Source organism: Lathyrus oleraceus, chromosome 1, assembly GCF_024323335.1.
Source record: "Lathyrus oleraceus cultivar Zhongwan6 chromosome 1, CAAS_Psat_ZW6_1.0, whole genome shotgun sequence".
Classification (NCBI taxonomy): Eukaryota; Viridiplantae; Streptophyta; class Magnoliopsida; order Fabales; family Fabaceae; genus Lathyrus; species Lathyrus oleraceus.
The window spans coordinates 402,790,094-402,809,606 of NC_066579.1; the positions used below are offsets into that span (position 1 = coordinate 402,790,094).

At 39.3% G+C, this 19,513-nt stretch overlaps 1 protein-coding gene across 2 annotated transcripts; it reads left to right on the forward strand.

Moving 5' to 3' along the window:
• The first annotated feature begins 301 nt into the window (after positions 1–301).
• On the forward strand, positions 302–7,389 carry LOC127075430 (nuclear transcription factor Y subunit A-7). Of its 2 annotated transcripts, XM_051016899.1 has the most exons (7): positions 311–495; positions 820–862; positions 2,692–2,751; positions 3,247–3,383; positions 6,324–6,425; positions 6,524–6,688; positions 6,804–7,389. In XM_051016899.1, exons 3-7 carry the CDS (start codon positions 2,724–2,726, stop codon positions 6,987–6,989), a joined length of 618 nt encoding a protein of 205 aa, XP_050872856.1. In that variant the 5' UTR covers positions 311–495; positions 820–862; positions 2,692–2,723; the 3' UTR covers positions 6,990–7,389. The 2 variants fall into 2 exon arrangements, with proteins under 2 accessions (XP_050872849.1, XP_050872856.1); XM_051016892.1 differs by lacking the exon at positions 820–862 and having other exon boundaries at positions 302–495.
• The last annotated feature ends 12,124 nt before the right edge of the window (positions 7,390–19,513 follow it).

The window sequence follows — 19,513 nt, forward strand, 5'->3', positions numbered from 1 at the left end:
ATTTTTTTAAATTGTCAAAACTCAAACATAGAAACACTAACACTTACTAAATGCATCAAAATACATTTTTCTTGAAGATAAAAAATCACTATAAAAAATAAATTTAAATTATGAAAACATCAAATATATTCTTTTCAAGTTTTATTTTATTGACTAGTCTTTATTAAAAGTCTTTGAAATTAACAAAAGTAGCTTTGGCTTGATGTCAATTTAATTAAAAAAAGAAATAGAAATTAATTTCCTTAATTAATTATTTTTCTCCTTTTATTTGTGTAATCCTTAATTAATTATTTTTTTCCTTTTATTTGTGTAATTTGGGTGGGTGTCGTGTGGATTGGTGGCAGGAACCACAACTACAACACAAACACAGACACAGTACTTGTAACTAAGAAAACCTTCTCTTCAATTCATCACCACACTCCCAATCCCAACCACAACAACGATTCACTTCAACCTTCTATCATTTTCAAATCACACTACTGTCCATTCTTCAAGGTTTGTTTTTTCTAACATCTGTTTATCTTTCTTAATTTTCGCCTTTTTCAACTGTAACTGACCTCAACATAAACCTCTCGTTCCCAATTTCTATTTTTTTTTGGATTTTTCCTTCTGGGTTTTGTTATTTTTTATGGGTTTTGCTTTTCGTCACTTAATTATGATTTATCTTTGCCTGGGAAATTTTAGTTGAAAAGGGGATGTTTTTTTTTCTTTCTAATTTATTTATGTTGCATGTCCTTCTTGAATATCTTGGTCTAAATTTTTGGTTTAGGTTTTCGATTTTCATGACTTATGAGTGATGGTTTTTTATTTTTTGTACAGTTTTGGGGCTTATTGTGAACTTATATCTTTGTGTTATTTGATGGTATGTTTATGATCAATCTTTGATTTTGAACACGATGCATGAGATTGAGATTCGATATGTTGGAATTAGACTCTAAGCGGAAATTTTATCCATGTCCTTGCTTGAAAATTTAGAATTGTCATCTTGATAACAAGGGTAATATATTGATTATGATTGTGCATCTTTGAAATAGTCTCCACTGGCTGAATTGGGAGACAGCTAGGTACTGTAGTTTTGTTAGTAAGAGTTAACGCTTATTACGATGAACCAACATGGTGTTGGGAGAGTCGGCAACATGACTCTCCCCCCAAAAAAGAACTAACCTAGGTTTGATCCTGTAGTTGCCCATTTGGAGGTAGTTCAGCCCTAGTACAAAAACCCTCAGCGGTGGGGTTAATTTGGGGTGGCTACTGGGGTCAAAGATTAATTACACTGGATTAGCAAAAAAACGTATAATGATAATTGAGTGTCAATTTTTATTTTGAACATGGGGATATTATGCCAATTTTCCTTTTCTTGTTTTGTTGGGTTGAGAATTTTGACAGAACTTAAAAGGGATAGCAGTTATAGTAGAAAATATGGTGGTAAATAGATTTAGGTGGTTTGGGCATGGAGAGAGAAGATTGGTAGATTTTGTGGTAAGGAGAGTAGATCAGATGGAGAGGACTCAAACAAAAACGAGGTATAGGAAGACCTAGAAAAACTATAAGAGAAGTTATTAAGAAAGATCTCGAGAGTAACGATTTGGATAGAAGCATGGTCCTGGATAGAACATTATGGCAGAAGTTGATCTATGTAGCCGACCCCACTTAGTGGAATAAGGTTTGGTGGTTGTTGTAGTTAAATGGATTGATGGTTTATTTCTAGTCATTTATCAGAATCCAATCCATATGATCACGAGGATTCATAATCCTTAAGCTTTAATTGAATGTATGCTAAAGATTGAGATTGACTTATTTAGAATCTTTTAGTGGGACTTGTATTTTATAGAACATGAAAATAAGTAAACTTGCTATAGTCTATGCTCCCTCAGTTGCAATAATAGTTGCCGTGTTAAATGTTTGATTTACTAGGTATACTAAACTACCACACAAATATGTGTGCTGCATGGACCCTTTCGCTTTCGTTCCTTTCTTTGATTTTGGCATTCTGAACTTGAGCTGGCATTTCTTTTCATCCCTTGTACTTGTGCTTGGGGAACTAGTGAACACTTAATAAAAAATGTAACAACTTGGTGAACTTTGCCTGGTTCTATTTATCCGCCATCTGTGAGCTTCATTATGTCCTAGATATTGTCTCCCATTTTTGTTTTTCTAGTTGCAGGGGGACTTTTAACCCAATTTTTAAAGCGCAGTCGTGTTGTGAATTTATATTGCAACGGATTGTGATCATGTTGTGATCGAGGAGACATCAGTAATCTTGATGTTGCTACCCAGATTGCTGCCGTTGACCTTTTTTTAAAACCCTGCATTTGGTATATAACAAAATATATCCAAACAATAACACTTTTTTATTCGAAGAAACTATAACTAAAATGATATCTAGACACAGATTTTGACATCAGAAACCGTATAAATATACAGTTTTGATTTTTTTGTTAATATTTTATCTCTCTTCAAGTATTGATGATGAAGAAAAGACATTAACTCAAGCTGTATTTTATACAATGTCCCATATACGATGTCAACTTTTGTATCAAAATAGCAACTCTCAACTATAATTGCATAGTCTACTAGCTTCTGCAAAAAATTTCATTTCCTTTTCCGGGATTCTTTCTTGTCTCTGCATAGTGCATACCATGTAGCTGCTGTAATCTTGAATTCTGCTAACAGTGCTTGTTCTGCTTCCAGATTTGGACAGAGTGCATGTGAATCAGGAAACCATGACTTCTTCTACTCATGATCCCACAGGTATTTACATGTAGAACTCCTTTATCCAATTTATTATTTTAAGCTACCTTTTTTATTTGAAATAAACGAATTACATTCACTTCCCGTTATTGAAAAATTTACAGAAAGTCTATTGTGCATTTTATTTTCAAATGTTGATTTTATTAAAAGAATATCTCTTTTAATCTCTTGGTTTCTTTCAAACTGAATATAAACTGCAGCTTCTATTTCTTTAAAATTAAACGAAAATGTGGACCTTTTGTGTTCTTAGTGTAATGGATGTTTCTGGAATCTGCTTGTTGTGTATGCTCTTGGCATAGCTTCTTCAACCATTTATTCTCTAGGTTGCTTTTCCTTTATTGTCTTATTAATCAAATTTTTACATTGAGCTTCTTTGCCATGCTATCTGAAGTTTTATGTTTTTCTTAAACCGATGACTTTGAACTATTCCCTGGCCCAAAAGAGTGCAAAATGTAATATCTGAAGCCTGAAGTTATCAAACAAATTGTTGTCCAGATAACGAGGCTGATGGACAAGAGCAGTCAGAATCACAGATGCAGCCTGTATCTGCAAATGAAATTTCTCATGCTGGTATTGATACTCAGGTTGTTCAATACGTAGCACCTCCGCAGCTTGGCCCTGGACATGCTATGGTATAGACTTTTAACTGCTGTTCTTTTCATTCTGTCTTTAAAAAACAAACCATGTTTCTTCAGTTGTTTCCCACCCTTGGCTATCTCATTGAAAATGGCATCTTGATGTTTAATTACTTAGAGAATAAATGGGTGAAGAGGGTTTTAGTTTTATGAAGAATAATAACTTGCATGCTAGTTGGGGGGCTATCATCCCATTTCCTTCCTCATTTTTGGCAAATTCTTCTCTTTTCCTCAAAACTCCTAAACAAAGCCTACAAAATTCACTCTTAACTACTTTATCCAGCATCTCATACTTCTCGATGTGGCACAGAGACATGCCGTAATACCCAACTTCCCATCATCGTGGAAGTGGGAATTTCCCATGTGCCTTAATGAATTTAAACGATTTTTCTTGATAAATTACAGCCCTTTTTTTTATAAGAAACAAAAGACCAGTGCATTTAGAATGTAAAAAAAATCCCAAAAATATCCACTGTATTCATTAAATGACCTACTTACATAGAAATTGGCAGGTTCCTAGATATTACAAGTAATGGTATAAAACAAAGAACAAAATTTATATGCAATTACATATATATGTTATTGGTGCTGTTTTCCAACCAAAATGGAGCATGTGGACTTTTATTTCGATTTACTTAAATTAGTGTAACGCCGCCGTCTTTACAACCCCCTCCCCACTTTCTACCCACTATGTTTTCATTTGGTCCATTGATCTTGTGCACCCAACTACAACACCCAGCAAGCTTTCTTCTTGCTGTTATATTCCTCCTTTTGCAATGACTTTTAAAGCAATAATATTGTTATAGGGGAGAGTTTGAGGATTTTGAAGTCCTGAAACCCAAAAATGAGAGAAGAATAACTGGCCCTTTCCTCGTCCACAACACCCTCCAATTGCTGGTGCTTTCCTCATCTTAATTCCTTCCAATCTCTACAGCTTAAAAACTTTGCATGGCTCAACCTCTCTAAATTAGATGTATTTAAGGAACACATTCAAGAGCTGGTACCGAGGTGTATGCTTTTTGCAGATGCTATAGTACTACTTGAAAAGTCGAAAAAGAATTTAAATGAGAGGTTGGAGACTTAGAGACGAACTTTAGAAATGCATGGCTTTCGCCTAAGCAGAAGTAAGACGAAGTAAGACGGAGTATATGGAATGTTAGTTTAGCAAAATGAGAAATGTTTCTAACCTAGAGGGGAATTTGAAGATCATATCATAGCACAAGTCACACGGTTTATATATTTTGGTTCCGTAATACAAACGATAGAGAAATAGAAGGGGTGTAAATCATCGAAATTAAGCTCGGTGGTTCAAATGGAGGAGAGCCTAGGGGTTTTATGTGACACAAAAGTACCGAACAATCTAAAGGGAAAATTTCATCGGACAACTGTAAGACCTGCGATGTTGTATGGGACAAAATGTTGAACGGTTAAGAATCAACATGAGAATAAAGTAAGTGTAGTAGAGATGAGGATGTTGCATTGGATGTGTTGTAAGGCTAGATGCGATAAGATTAGAAATGACAATATTAGAGAGAGTGTTGGGGTAACACTTATAGTAGAAAAGATGGTGGAAAATAGGCTTATGTGATTTGGACATGTCGAGAGAAGACTTGTAGATTCTGTTGTAAGGAGAGTAGATAATATGGAGAAAAGTCAAACAACTAGCAGTAGAGGAAGACCCAGAAAAACTATAAGAGAAACTATTAAAAAAGATCTTAAGATTAATGAATTGGATAGAACATTATAGCGAAATTTGATCCATTTAGCCGATCCCACTTAGTGATGTAAAGGCTTGGTTTGTTGGTTGGTATATAAAGACTTGGTTTGCCAGGGCTTCTAGAAAACAATATTTTGTCGTTTCCAGCAATGAAACAATGATAAGCTGATTGGGTTACAGTTTGATACTGCAACGTTTTCCTTCTGCATTTCCGAACAGTAAGCAGAGATTAACAGTGAACAGGCGAGCAGAGCCATGCAGTTACAATCTGGAAAGGCAGCATGATCATGTGGGGATATGGTTGTTTCGGTGAGACCCTCACCTGCAGTGATTTTGCTTTAAGAGCACACCATATTGCAGTGATCGAGTGCGGTTGTGAAGAGGCCCTGTTGTGGTGCTGCGTGCAATTGTAGCCTTGTGGTGACTCTATGGGTCAAGCTGCATTTGTGTTCTAATTTGGCCCTTTCTTTTCCGTGACAGAATGAACACAAACTCACCATTCTGAATTTTTTCCGTGACAGAATGAACACAAACTCACCATTCTGAATTTCTTAGGAGATGAGGTGGAATTAGCAAAATCTTAGGAGAAAACGTGGAATTAGCAATGAACAAGTCATGTTTTGATCAGAAAACAGCATCAACCATATATATAGAAAATAGAAATCTATACTAGTTTTGTTCTAAAAGAAATTCCAACAATTAACGTTAAAAATTAGTTGATGTTTCCGATAATTAGAGCTGAAAAAATAACTATTGTTTCTTATAATAGGAAGGAACTAAATTGCTTGATGCTAGGATTTTCTCAATGGTCTTAGAAACTGTTTTTCTTTTCAGCACTAGGATGGCTTCAAGAATTTTGATCTTACATAATGCTGAATTACATTGCAAACTATATGAAGTTCTGATGTAAATTAACATTACTTAGAGGTGGCGTTTGACAAGTTGAAGTTGATTTCTTGAAGTAACAAGAGTTTTTTTTACCTGACAATTGAGGTTAATAAGTGATTTTCTCAGCAAGTACTGGTGCAAGTGTGCCAGTTGTTATCTTGATGTAATGTAGTTGTTATCTTGTTATCTTGGTCGAGCGATTAAATTACCATAGTTCCTGAAACTTTGCTTTTTTTTTCTACATTGCTGTTGTTTTTTCTGTTCTATCCTATTTTAAAATGTGAACTTTTTTGTATTTTACTGATTTCTCTTACTTTTGCATTTTATTAAAGGTGCCACCTGCTTATCCATATCCGGATCCCTACTACAGAAGCATGTTTGCTCCCTATGATGCACAAGCTTATCCGCCACAGCCCTACGGTGGACATCCAATGGTTCGTTCTAATCTCTTGCTATCAATTTTTGTAATGTGTGATGGCTTCTTGTCAAAGCAATTTTCTGATCCTCATTATTGAACCATATCCTGTGCCAGGCCAATCTTCAGCTAATGGGAATTCAGCATGCAGGTGTTCCTTTACCAACTGATGCAGTCGAGGAGCCTGTGTTTGTCAATGCGAAACAGTATCATGGTATTTTAAGACGCAGGCAGTCTCGTGCTAAAGCTGAATCAGAAAAGAAAGTTACAAGGAATCGGAAGGTATGCCTCTTTCAAATGATGCCAAAAGTTGATTTTGATGAACTTATTTCACTCCCATGCTCGCATATGCATCATTTCTGGATATATTTACTTGATCTTCACACAAATATTTCAGCCATACTTGCATGAATCACGACACTTGCACGCACTGAAAAGAGCAAGAGGATGCGGAGGTCGGTTCCTGAATTCAAAGAAAGACGAGAATCAACAGGACGAGGTTGGATCAGCTGACAACTCACATTCCAATATCAATCTCAATTCTGATAGAAATGATCTCGCACCATCTGATAAAAATTCTTGAAAAAAGTCAAAGAAATGGTGATGCTATGCATATCATGAGACAGATCACCAACCAACCAACAGCAACCTCAGATATATCTTTGTTGCTGATGTTTCATTGTGGCAGTGTACAATCCCATATGTATAGGTATAGGTTTCGTGTGGTAGCTAAATGTTAGGGGAGGTTGCAAGACAGAGCAAGTAAAATGTAAAATGAAGTGATTTAAGATCAAATGTTATCTCCTATGTGATCCATTCTAGCCTTTGTAGGTGAGATGATAGGCAAGATTATTATTGTATGCTTTCCAGCCTTTGTAGGTCAAATATAGGTGAGATTATTATTGTATGGCCATTTCTTTGTATTATTTGGTACTATGAAGAGATTAGAGATTATCAAGAGCCATTATGGTGTATTTGGATCATGTTTGTTTAGCTTGTGAAGAGACAGATTAGCTATCGTAGAGCTTTTTCATTAGGGGTGTTAGGAAGATGTTATGTTAGCTTCTAATTTGAGAAAACTTCTCGATCGAAATATGTATATAATTTTTCACTTGAGACAAATTCTTTAAGAACTTATAGGTGTTTATAGAGAATTAAATGGAAGAATTTGATGCGGATACAATCATACAATAACTAATATTTTTAAATAATTCTCTCCTTTTCTTTTCTCCACAAGGAAACATACAATAATTTACTATTGGAAACCAATGTTTTAAAAATCAGACTGAGCCGATCGGTTCAACAGGTTGGATCAGGAATCGGAGATAAATTCGATTGGATCAACCTTTCAAAATCGTTAGTGGGTCAAAATTGGAGTAAAATCGAAAAAACGGTATTAAATCGTTCAAATGATTCAAAATTGGAGTAAAATCGAAAAAACAGTATTGAATCGTTCAAAATCATTCGCCAAAAAATCGAAGCCGATTTTGTAAAACCGTCTGGTTAAAAATAACATCAAATTAACATATTTTTAATTATTTTTTTAAAATTTTGATATGTGAATATCAAAACTTAAGATATATTTTTCAATCACAAAAAAATTCTATATTTTTTTAAAAGCATACAAACTTTAAAATTTTGTCATTTTTATTACTCAATTTTATAGTTTTTCTTTCAATCACACTCCATCATCATCATCACGCCGTCGCTTTTAAATATAGTCATATTGATTGTCGTTCAAGTCAATATTATTTGTTGTTGTTAAGTAAGATTTGTTTGTCGTAATTCAACTCAAATTCGTTTTTTTTTAAAATTTTTATATATTGTATTATTTATTTTTGATATTCTATCTTAATTAATTGAACTTTATATTAGTTATTATATTCTATTATTTTAATTTTAGTTTAAATTAATTTAATTTATTTTATTGTAATTCTTTAATTTGATCAAATTATTCTTAAAAGGTTGAAATGAAGTGTAGAGTTATGTTATGTTATTATATATATTATCGATATTGTTGTATTAACTTTGTAATAGATTTTTGAAATATTTATTTTATTAAGTTGTGAACGTATGATTATGTATGACATCTCTATGAAATTTAGTTTTATATTATTAGTTTATTTAATAAACAATTTGATCGTAGGTTAAACCGGTTGAACCAATTAAATCTTAAACCGCAAGTTTCATTGACTCAATCTCCGATCCGATTTTTAAAACATTGATTGATACATATATTGCTTAGAAAGTGTTTATTCTTTCAAAAATCACCTGTAGATGGTATTGGGTCAGGCTGAAGTGAAGTGCAAAGGATTAGTCCAACCTAACTTTTTTAGGGAATGATTCTTTCCACCATTATATGTTACTCCCTCCGTTCCTTTTTAAGTGTCACTTTTTTGATAAATTTGTGTTTCTTTTTAATTGTCACTTGTAGAATTCAAGGTAGTATTAAATGCACTTTTGTCAAAATTACCCCTATGTAATTATTATAGAGAGAGAAAAAGTAAAATGAATGTAGAATATAATTAAGGGTATTATAGGTAAAATGAGAATTATTGTTTAAAAAGTAGCTGTCGCAACCTGAAAAATACAGTGTGCGAAAAAACAACCGGCGAAAGAAAATGACAGAAGAGTCGCCACCGTGCGTTATTTATCCCAAGGGAGGGAAAGGAAACGCTCGAAGTAAACCTGAAAAAAGGAAAGGACAAAACGGGGTCTCGCAACCAAATCTTGGGTTCGGGAGTCGGTTATGCGAAGGGAAGGTATTAGCACCCCTACGCATCCGTAGTACTCTACGGGATCCACTTTTGTGGCTTTTTGTCTAAAGGGTGTGAGTTTATCTTGTGCTGTTTACCAAAAAGGGTTAAGAGAAATGACTCGCGCGGATGTCGCATCCACTGCATACGTATCTCATTTGAATATGAGAATCAGAGTCTTCGTAGCTCGGCTGACCTATGGGTTGGGGGATGTGTGCTCGCTAAGACATCGCGTCTTATGCCTACGTATCTCATCTGGAAGAGCAAGCCGTAGTTCGGCTAACTACGAGGTTATGGATTGGGTTTTGGACGAACGACGTCACTACGCAATCTACCGGATGCTCGACCTTTGGAGACTTACTCTCCTCTAGTAGAAGGAGTAAACGTGTTGCTTTGGGTTTTAGGGTTTGGGATGCTCGAGGGCAAACAGGCAGTCCTTGACGAAGGAACCGCGCTACATGTGGGGATATGAATACAAAACACAAAACATGTATCTCAAAGTAAAATGCCACCAAGGGGCCCAAACATTGCCTCATATCGAGGTCTTCCAGCTAAGAAAGCGATAAAGTACGAGAAAAGGAAAAAATTACCACACGGATAAAGATCCGAAGCTATAACAGTTAAAGGAGCAAGAAACCCTGAAATCTCTCCAGCTGGACCGTCAAAGGAAATCAGTCAACACGAATAATCAGAATAAAACTCCAGGGGGGTATCCCACAAATAAAGTGGGAAACCACGCGAGTGTCTCTGCAAAAGCCATGTGAGCCCTCACAAAACTCGACAAAGGGTTAGAACAACAGGATGAAATCAAGAGAAAACAATGCCATGGCAACGCAAAGACAGGTTAGAGAAACAAAATAGGGTAACCCAGAGTTGCCCCTAAATCAAAATGTAACCACATGAATAATTCCATCAAAATTCACAAAAGGCTCACAAAAAAAGGTATCAAATTCACCCATAATACCTCATACATTTAGAGCATTCAAATTAAAGGCATAAAGATGATGGATATAGGGCAAACCTGATTGGAGAGCTTGATTGAAATTGAGTTGCACCCGTGAGGTTTACAAGTTGATTTCCCTTCAGGGTTTGGAGGCTGCTCTAAACTCTGTTAGTTCTTCTCTCACTATCTTTTTCCTCGGGGTTTTGTTCCAAGGAAACCTCAGAGTATTTTGCTTCTCTCCCTTTTTCTCAAGTGAATCTCCCAGTGTAACTCCAAGTGTCACTCCTCTACTGAAACTTCAGTATTTATAGACTGATTTTCGTGGGTAATGGGCTCAAATGAGGGAGACCCAAGTCCAAAATAATTTGTTATATTTTATTTATTTATTTTATTTATTTATTTAATTAATTAATTAAATAATTTTTTTTTTCGTTTTTTTTTCGTTTTTTTTTTTTCGTTTTTTTTTTCGTTTTTTTTTTTCGTTTTTTTTTCCAGGAAAAATGAAGGGTAAATTTTGGGGTATTACAGCTGCCCCTATTCAATCAACTGGAGACCCGGAAAGAAGATGACAACTGCTTTCGTGCTTTCGAGGTATCAAGGGATTGAATATAATAAAAGCCTAAAAATTTGCACTGAAGTGAAGTGAAGTAACAATGTCTGTCAGAATCGGCAAAGAGGTGGTCTTGAAAGAAGAATCCGTCTGGTACGGTGAAAGTCAGTCTGAATATCGAAAAAGAATGTTAAACTGGATACCAACATAAATGGTAACACAGAAATAACCATGGCCTGAATGCCGCTCAGCAGTCTGAATACTGGAAAGGATTTCGATCTGAACATCGGAAAATTGGCCTGAATGCCACAAGTCGCATCGACCTGAACGTCGGAAACTTCTTCAATCTGAACATCGGAAAGACTTGGCCTGAATGCCACAAGTCGCATCGACCTGAACGTCGGAAACTTCTTCGATCTGAACATCGGAAAGACTTGGCCTGAATGCCACTTCGATCTGAACATCGGAAAATTGGCCTGAATGCCACAAGCTGCATCGACCTGAACGTCGGAAACTTCTTCGATCTGAACATCGGAACACTAGCCTGAATGCCACTTCGGTCTGGATACCGGAAAACTGGCCTGAATGCCACTTCGGTCTGGATACCGGAAAACTGGCTTGAATGCCACTTCGGTCTGGATACCGGAAAACTGGCTTGAATGCCACTTCGGTCTGGATACCGGAAAACTGACCTGAATGCCACTTCGGTCTGGATACCGGAAAACTGGCTTGAATGCCACTTCGGTTTGGATACCGGAAAACTGGCCTGAATGCCACAAGTTGCATCGACCTGAACGTCGGAAACTTCTTCGATCTGAACATCGGAACACTGGCCTGAATGCCACTTCGGTCTGGATACCGGAAAACTGGCCTGAATGCCACTTCGGTCTGGATACCGGAAAACTTCATGCCTGTCAGCATTGGCAGAAATAGGGAATGATAATAGAGGCGGTGCATGGGCCAATGACACTTGCTGGGGATAACAAAGGTAAGTCATGAACAATCTTCAGTTTGAGTACTGAAAACAACTTCTAGCTTATCACTTAGGATACCGAGAATGTTTTATGCTTACATGCGTATGTTTGAATTTTTCAATGGCGTAATGCTCCATGAAAATGGAAATGCTACGCGATTTGGAAGGATGCAATGCAATATGATTCTACATGCAGGGATGCGAAATGCTGGGTAGAATGCCAAGCTGAGGCAAGGGGATCTACTGGGGAAATGATCACCATCTTCTGGACCCTGGCAAGGCTGTTGGAGATGCACAGCGCAAAAAACTCTGTGGGGAGATGACTAGCCATGCGGTGTTCTGGCCATACCGAGACTCTGATCGGGGAAAGAATGGCATTGGAAGCCTGCTGTTGAGGAAAGCTACAATGGTTCTGGCAACCACGATTTGCGAGAGATGACTCAGCAGGGGGAGCAAACACTGATACGGTACCGAGGTTCTGCTTCAAGGAAAGAAACCATGGATCTGGCATTGGGATTATCGATCTGGCATCGAACTCTAAGGAGCAGCCACTTCTGTTGGGAAGATACAGTCTGGCACTGTCAACTCCGCTGGGGATATATAGTCTGGCACTGTCAACTCTACTGGGGAGTGTATGTCCTGAAACAACCGCTTGGGGAAGTACGGTGGTGAGAAACTGCTGGGGATTGAAGAATCCAACACTCTGATCAGCTCTGCAGGGACAAGACACCGAATTCGTCTGTTGGCGACTTCACTGGGGAAGATATTCACGATCATCTGCAGGGGATTTTAAGGAAATGCCCCGGGGGTATCTGTTCTGAATAGACGATCCAAAGCACTTAAAATGTACAACAATTTTAAATGTTTATTAAGCATGTACCTGTAAAGCCCTTACGTGTCATGATGCAATGTTTATCAAAAATTCGGACGTCATTTTTGCAAACAAAACAGTAAAATGAAAATGAAAACAGAGATATACTGAATAACATGATTTTATTGATTGAATGGCCTCTGAATAGGCATTTACATTAAGAAGCAATCCCTGGAAAGAGGTAATCACACAATAGATAAAAACAGAAATTAATCTAATGGCAATGTGAAATGGATTTCTATTGGGTTCCAATTCTGCTATGACTTGCCCGTCTTCAAGATCCTCCAGATGATCAGCTTTCTGAAAGAGTGATTGGACTGTTTCCTATCCTTCAAAAATTTCCAGTCATTGGCACGAGATGAGATTCAGAACTACTCAGAACGCAGTCATTCGCTTAATCCCTAACTTTTGCCTGGATCGCCCTTTTCGGGTTTTCAATCCACCGGGATACCCATTTTTGCCTAAGTTGCCTTTTCAGGTTTTCAACTTACCGGGTGTACAATCTTTTTTTTTGTCCCTAATTTTTGCCTGAACCTTTTCATTTTCTTGGTTCGCCGGGATGCCCATTTTTTTCCTGGACTATTCTTTTTACTGTCCAGCGGGTCTATTTTATGCGAAGTATTTTTTAACTGCGTCTGAGTTCACAGGGGAAGTGAAGTTTTCACCATCCATAGTTGCAAGCATTAAAGCCCCACCATCAAAAACCTTGGTGACAATATACAGTCCATCATAGTTAGGAGTCCACTTGCCCCTGTGATCTGTCTGAGGAGGAAGGATCCTTTTCAAAACTAGATCTCCGACTTGGAAACAACGAGGACGCACCTTCTGATCAAAAGCTCTCTTCATCCGACTCTGATACAACTGCCCATGACAAATGGCTGCCATTCGCTTCTCTTCGATAAGACTCAACTCATTGAACCTTGTCCGAATCCATTCAGCTTCATCTAACTTGACATCCAACATGACTCTTAGAGAAGGAATCTCCACTTCAACAGGTAGGACTGCTTCCATACCATACACCAGAGAGTAAGGGGTTGCATCTCATGCCAATCTCTGTACGTGACGACCATCTTCTGCACAATCTTCTTTATGTTCTTATTTGCCGCCTCAACAGCGCCGTTCATCTTAGGGCGGTAAGGGGAAGAATTGTGATGCTGAATGTTGAAGTTCTGACACAACTCCTTCATCATTTTGTTGTTGAGATTAGAACCATTATTAGTAATGACTCTTTCGGGAATCCCATAGCGACAAATGATTTCTTTCTTGATGAAACGGGCAACCACATGTCTGGTGACATTCGCGAACGACGTTGCCTCGACCCACTTGGTGAAATAGTCGATGGCAACAAGGATGAAGCGATGCCCATTGGAAGCAGTCGGCTCAATCTTTCCAATCATGTCAATGCCCCACATGGCAAACGGCCACGGCGAAGACATCACATTCAGAGGATTCGGCGGTACATGCACCTTATCAGCATAAATCTGGCATTTATGACACTTCCGAGCATACTTGAAACAATCTGATTCCATGGTCATCCAATAATAACCCGCTCTCAACAATTTCTTAGCCATTGCATGTCCACCGGCATGAGTACCGAAGGAACCTTCATGAACTTCCTGCATTAACATGTCCGCCTCGTGTCTGTCCACGCATCTGAGCAAAACCATGTCGAAGTTCCTCTTATACAGCACATCGTCTTTGTTCAAGAAGAAACTGCCTGCCAATCTTCTCAAAGTCTTTCTGTCATTGTTGGATACCCCTGCAGGGTACTCTTGATTCTTCAGAAAGCACTTGATATCGTGATACCAGGGCTTGTCATCGACTACCAGTTCAGCAGCAAACACATACGCGGCCCTGTCAAGGCGCATCACATCGATCCTGGGAGCATGGTTCCAACGAATTACCTTGATCATGGAGGATAGAGTAGCAAGTGCGTCTGCCATCTGGTTCTCATCACGAGGTATATGATACAATTTTACCGTTGTGAAGAAAGTCAAAAGTCTTCTCGTGTAATCTCTGTAGGGGACCAGAGTGGGTTGGAGAGTATTCCAATCACCATTTACTTGATTGATCACCAGAGTTGAATCTCCAAAGATGTCCAAAGTCTTGATTCTCAAATCAATGGCTTGCTCAATACCCAAAATACAGGCCTCGTACTCAGCTTCATTATTTGTGCACTCAAAAGTCAAACGAGCGGTGAAAGGTATGTGGGCACCTTTCGGAGTTGTAATGACAGCGCCAATTCCACTTCCTCTAGCATTGACAGCCCCATCAAACAACAAAGTCCACTTTTCGTTTGGATCAGGTCCCTCCTCCACAACTGGCTCTTCATAGTCTTTCATCTTGAGGAACATGATGTCTTCATCAGGGAATTCAAACTTCATCGGTTCATAATCATCAATCGGTTGCTCGGCAAGGTAGTCTGACAGAATACTACCTTTGATGGCTTTCTGGGATGTATACTGGATATCATACTCTATTAAAATCATCTGCCAACGGGCAACACGTCCGGTGAGAGCCGGCTTCTCAAAGATGTACTTCACTGGATCCATCTTAGAAATCAACAAGGTAGTATGGTTCAACATATACTGCCTCAGTCGGCGAGCAGCCCAGGCCAAAGCACATCAAGTTTTCTCAAGCTGCGAATATTTGATTTCACAGTCGGTAAACTTTTTGCTAAGGTAGTATATGGCATGCTCTTTTCGACCAGACTCGTCATGCTGTCCCAATACACACCCCATCGAGTTCTCAGTCACTGATAGGTACATTATCAGAGGTCTCCCAGGAACTGGAGGTATAAGGATCGGAGGTTTCTGTAGATACTCTTTTATCTTCTCGAAAGCCCTTTGACAATCTTCATTCCACCTGATAGCCTGATCTTTCCTCAGCAATTTGAAAATTGGCTCACACGTGGTTGTTAGGTGAGAGATGAACCTTGCAATGTAGTTCAACCTCCCTAAGAAACTACGGACTTGCTTCTCTGTTCTTGGCTCTGGCATTTCCTGTATCGCTTTTACTTTGTCAGGATCCACCTCAATCCCTTTTCCGCTAACAATAAAACCCAGCAATTTTCCCGATCTCACCCCGAAAGTGCACTTGTTCGGATTAAGTCTCAGTTTGAATTTCCTCAAACGCTCAAACAGTTTCTGCAAATTCAACAAATGTTCTTCTTCTGTCTGAGATTTGGCAATCATATCATCAACATAAACCTCGATTTCATGATGAATCATATCATGGAACAGAGTCACCATAGCTCGTTGATATGTTGCTCCTGCATTTTTCAGACCAAACAGCATCACCTTGTAGCAGAAGGTGCCCCATGGGGTTATGAATGTTGTCTTTTCCATGTCCTCTGGTGCCATCTTGATTTGGTTATAGCCAGAAAAGCCATCCATGAAGGAGAATACTGAGAACTGAGCTGTATTATCCACCAAAACGTCGATGTGAGGTAATGGGAAATCATCTTTAGGGCTAGCTCTGTTCAGATCCCGATAGTCGACACACATCCGTACCTTTCCGTCCTTCTTAGGTACTGGGACGATGTTTGCAACCCATGGCGGATAATTGGTGACTGCTAGAAACCCTGCATCCACCTGCTTTTGCACTTCTTCCTTTATCTTGACAGCCATCTCTGGTCTTGTTTTTCTGAGCTTCTGCTTGACCTGAGGACAACCTTCTTTGAGAGGCAAGCGGTGTACCACGATGTCTGTGTCCAGCCCAGGCATGTCCTGATAAGATCAGGCGAAGATGTCAACGTATTCTTGTAGCAATTCAATCAACCCTTTCTTCACATTATCTTCCAAAGCAGCCCCTATTTTGATTTCTCTCTTGGCGTCTTCGGTGCCGAGATTAATCACTTCAACAGACTCTTGATGCGGTTGAATAACCCTTTCTTCCTGTTTTAAGAAACTAGCAAGTTCTTCAGGGAGTTCACAGTCTTCATCACCCTCTTTTTCAGCTTGAAAGATTGGATTTTCAAAGTCGAAGCGAGCCATAGCAGAACCGTTATCAATAGGATCCGGTGATGTGCATCTGCATGAGTGATGGTATGTGCTTATGAGTGTGAACAAGAAGTGAAAACTAAACAAAACATTGCCATTTTTTATTTTGAAAAACTGCAAAAATAGAAAGACAGGGAACGGAATATTTGAATGCAAAAATACGTCCTTTATTTATGATAAAAAATGCAAGTGTCACATAGACGGGCCCTACAATGAGTCATTACGCCCTGGGCGGAACGTAAGACTTGGATATGCATGAATAAACAAAGAAAATTACTCTTCAAGAAGAGTGACTTGGATAATCTCTTCAGAAGACCAATTGTTGATGACTTCACCCGGGATCCTCGGACGCACCCAGTTGTCAATGTCACAATCACTATCCCCATCTTCTTCGTTGATTGCAGAGACTTGACCATACCGAATGAGGCCAGCACTGGAGAAAGTGATCGGCCCCTGAAGTGTTGTAGAAGTCAGAGCTGGCTGATATCCAATCCCGAACTTATCTTCTTTCACTGGTAATTCCAACAGACGCCCCCAATCGGGAGCAACACCTGAATCCACCACGGCCCGTGCCTGCTTAAAGGATGAGATAGAGGCACCCGCTTTAACCTCTTTCACAGACTCTTGGACAGACAAATCTTCAACCTGGAGGATACCTTTGTCGAGCAAGGCCTGGATACCCTGCTGTAACTTCAAACAACCTCCGCCCTGAGTAGCACAATCCAAACAACCCTTCCCACAACCGGGGAAAACATCGGCCTTCAGCAAGCATCCTTTGATATCCAACAATGGAGTCTTCAACTTCAACACATCCTTAATGGACTTGGCTTTTCCCTCTATCATGTTAACGTTCGCACCACCATGCTGGGGCATGGGATTGTTAACGACATTCGGAGCCGGTGCAAGGTCGATGGCCTTTGAATCTATGAGGTCTTGAACTACGTGCTTAAAAGCTTTGCAGTTCTCAATATTGTGGCCAGGTGCCCCAGAGTGGAAGCTACACCTAGCGTTGGCGTCGTAACCCACCGGAAGTCTACCAACAGGAGGAGCCAGAGTGCGCAATTGCACAAGTTGTAGTTGTTGAAGACTAGAAAGCAACTGGGCGTACGGCATTGGAAGGGTGTCGAAACGCCGGTCCATCATCCTTTGCCTCTGTTGATAAGCGGGTCTGTTACCCGGTTGTTGCTGCTGTTGATACTGAGCTGGTTGACATTGTGATTGTTGTTGTTGTAGTGGTGTTGCAGCTGGAATGGTCACCCCTGCGGTAGTACCTGTTATGCAAGACATGCTAATGAATATGCAAATGCAATGACATGTTTATCAATTCCAAAAGTATTCTACCCCCTTGATTCCAGTCTCACATTTGATAAACAGTGTAAGAAAAGACTAAGCCGTTGATGAGAACCAAGAAAAATCCAACTAGAATCAAGTGGAAGATATAAACCCCACAGAAATGGATAAACATGTGTGAATGATTATGAATGCAAAATGATGTGATGCAAAATGATGTGAATGCAGTGCAGTGGCGTGTCAATCAGGATTGTTGTATCTGCTTGAACATCTGTCAGGTTGCACTGTCTGGAGAGAAATCAAGAGCACACCAAACAAAGGTCATGGGATGGATCATGTTATCCTTAATATCAACCACCCATTTCGGCGGATTATGGTTTACACCTTATCAACGCCCGAGTTTCATTGATATTAAGGATACCTGATCGGATCAACCATGAATCAAGGGTTTGTCGCAAGTCACGAGCATGGAGTTTAGGTTAAGAACCACCCAAAAGGAGTGTACTAAGGTTTAAACCTGCCAAACATGTTCTACAAAAGGTTCCCATAGTCATAATCCCATCTTTCGGATATTATCAGAGGAACGACTACTCGTATTCCAACAATATTCTCAAGAGAGACTCTTATGAGTGTAGTATCGCGTAACAATCGTATCAAATCTTACATTTGAACGACTTTCGCACTACGTCCTACGAATAGGCCAAGATGGGTTTGGTAAACTAAGGTCCTTGGCTTCTTAGGTCTATATTGGAACAAGTAATGTCTAACCACAACTTACTTATGTGACATTATTGATCTCAACATGACCTCCACCAAGTGAATGGGCTTGCAAGTCAACTCGCTAAGGAATACTCCACACAAGTTGACAGGACTATGCCATTCTCCTATCTTAAGTGCACTCGAGTTCGGGTATAGAACTCATCTCACAAAGATCACCAAGCAGCCATAGCCAGCCAACAGATACAACAATGATATGTACACAATGCAATAAGGTAAAGCAGGTAAATAAATAACTGTACAAAAGCATGAACACCCAATAAACAAATAAACTACAAAAGCTATGAGGGACTCGCTTAGGGAAGATGGACCAGCAAGAGGTCAACTTCTTAGGGTCCCCAGCAGAGTTGCCAGCTATCGCAACCTGAAAAATACAGTGTGCGAAAAAACAACCGGCGAAAGAAAATGACAGAAGAGTCGCCACCGTGCGTTATTTATCCCAAGGGAGGGAAAGGAAACGCTCGAAGTAAACCTGAAAAAAGGAAAGGACAAGACGGGGCCTCGCAACCAAATCTTGGGTTCGGGAGTCGGTTATGCGAAGGGAAGGTATTAGCACCCCTACGCATCCGTAGTACTCTACGGGATCCACTTTTGTGGCTTTTTGTCTAAAGGGTGTGAGTTTATCTTGTGCTGTTTACCAAAAAAGGTTAAGAGAAATGACTCGCGCGGATGTCGCATCCACTGCATACGTATCTCATTTGAATATGAGAATCAGAGTCTTCGTAGCTCGGCTGACCTATGGGTTGGGGGATGTGTGCTCGCTAAGACATCGCGTCTTATGCCTACGTATCTCATCTGGAAGAGCAAGCCGTAGTTCGGCTAACTACGGGGTTATGGATTGGGTTTTGGACGAACGAAGTCACTACGCAATCTACCGGATGCTCGACCTTTGGAGACTTACTCGCCTGTAGTAGAAGGAGTAAACGTGTTGCTTTGGGTTTTAGGG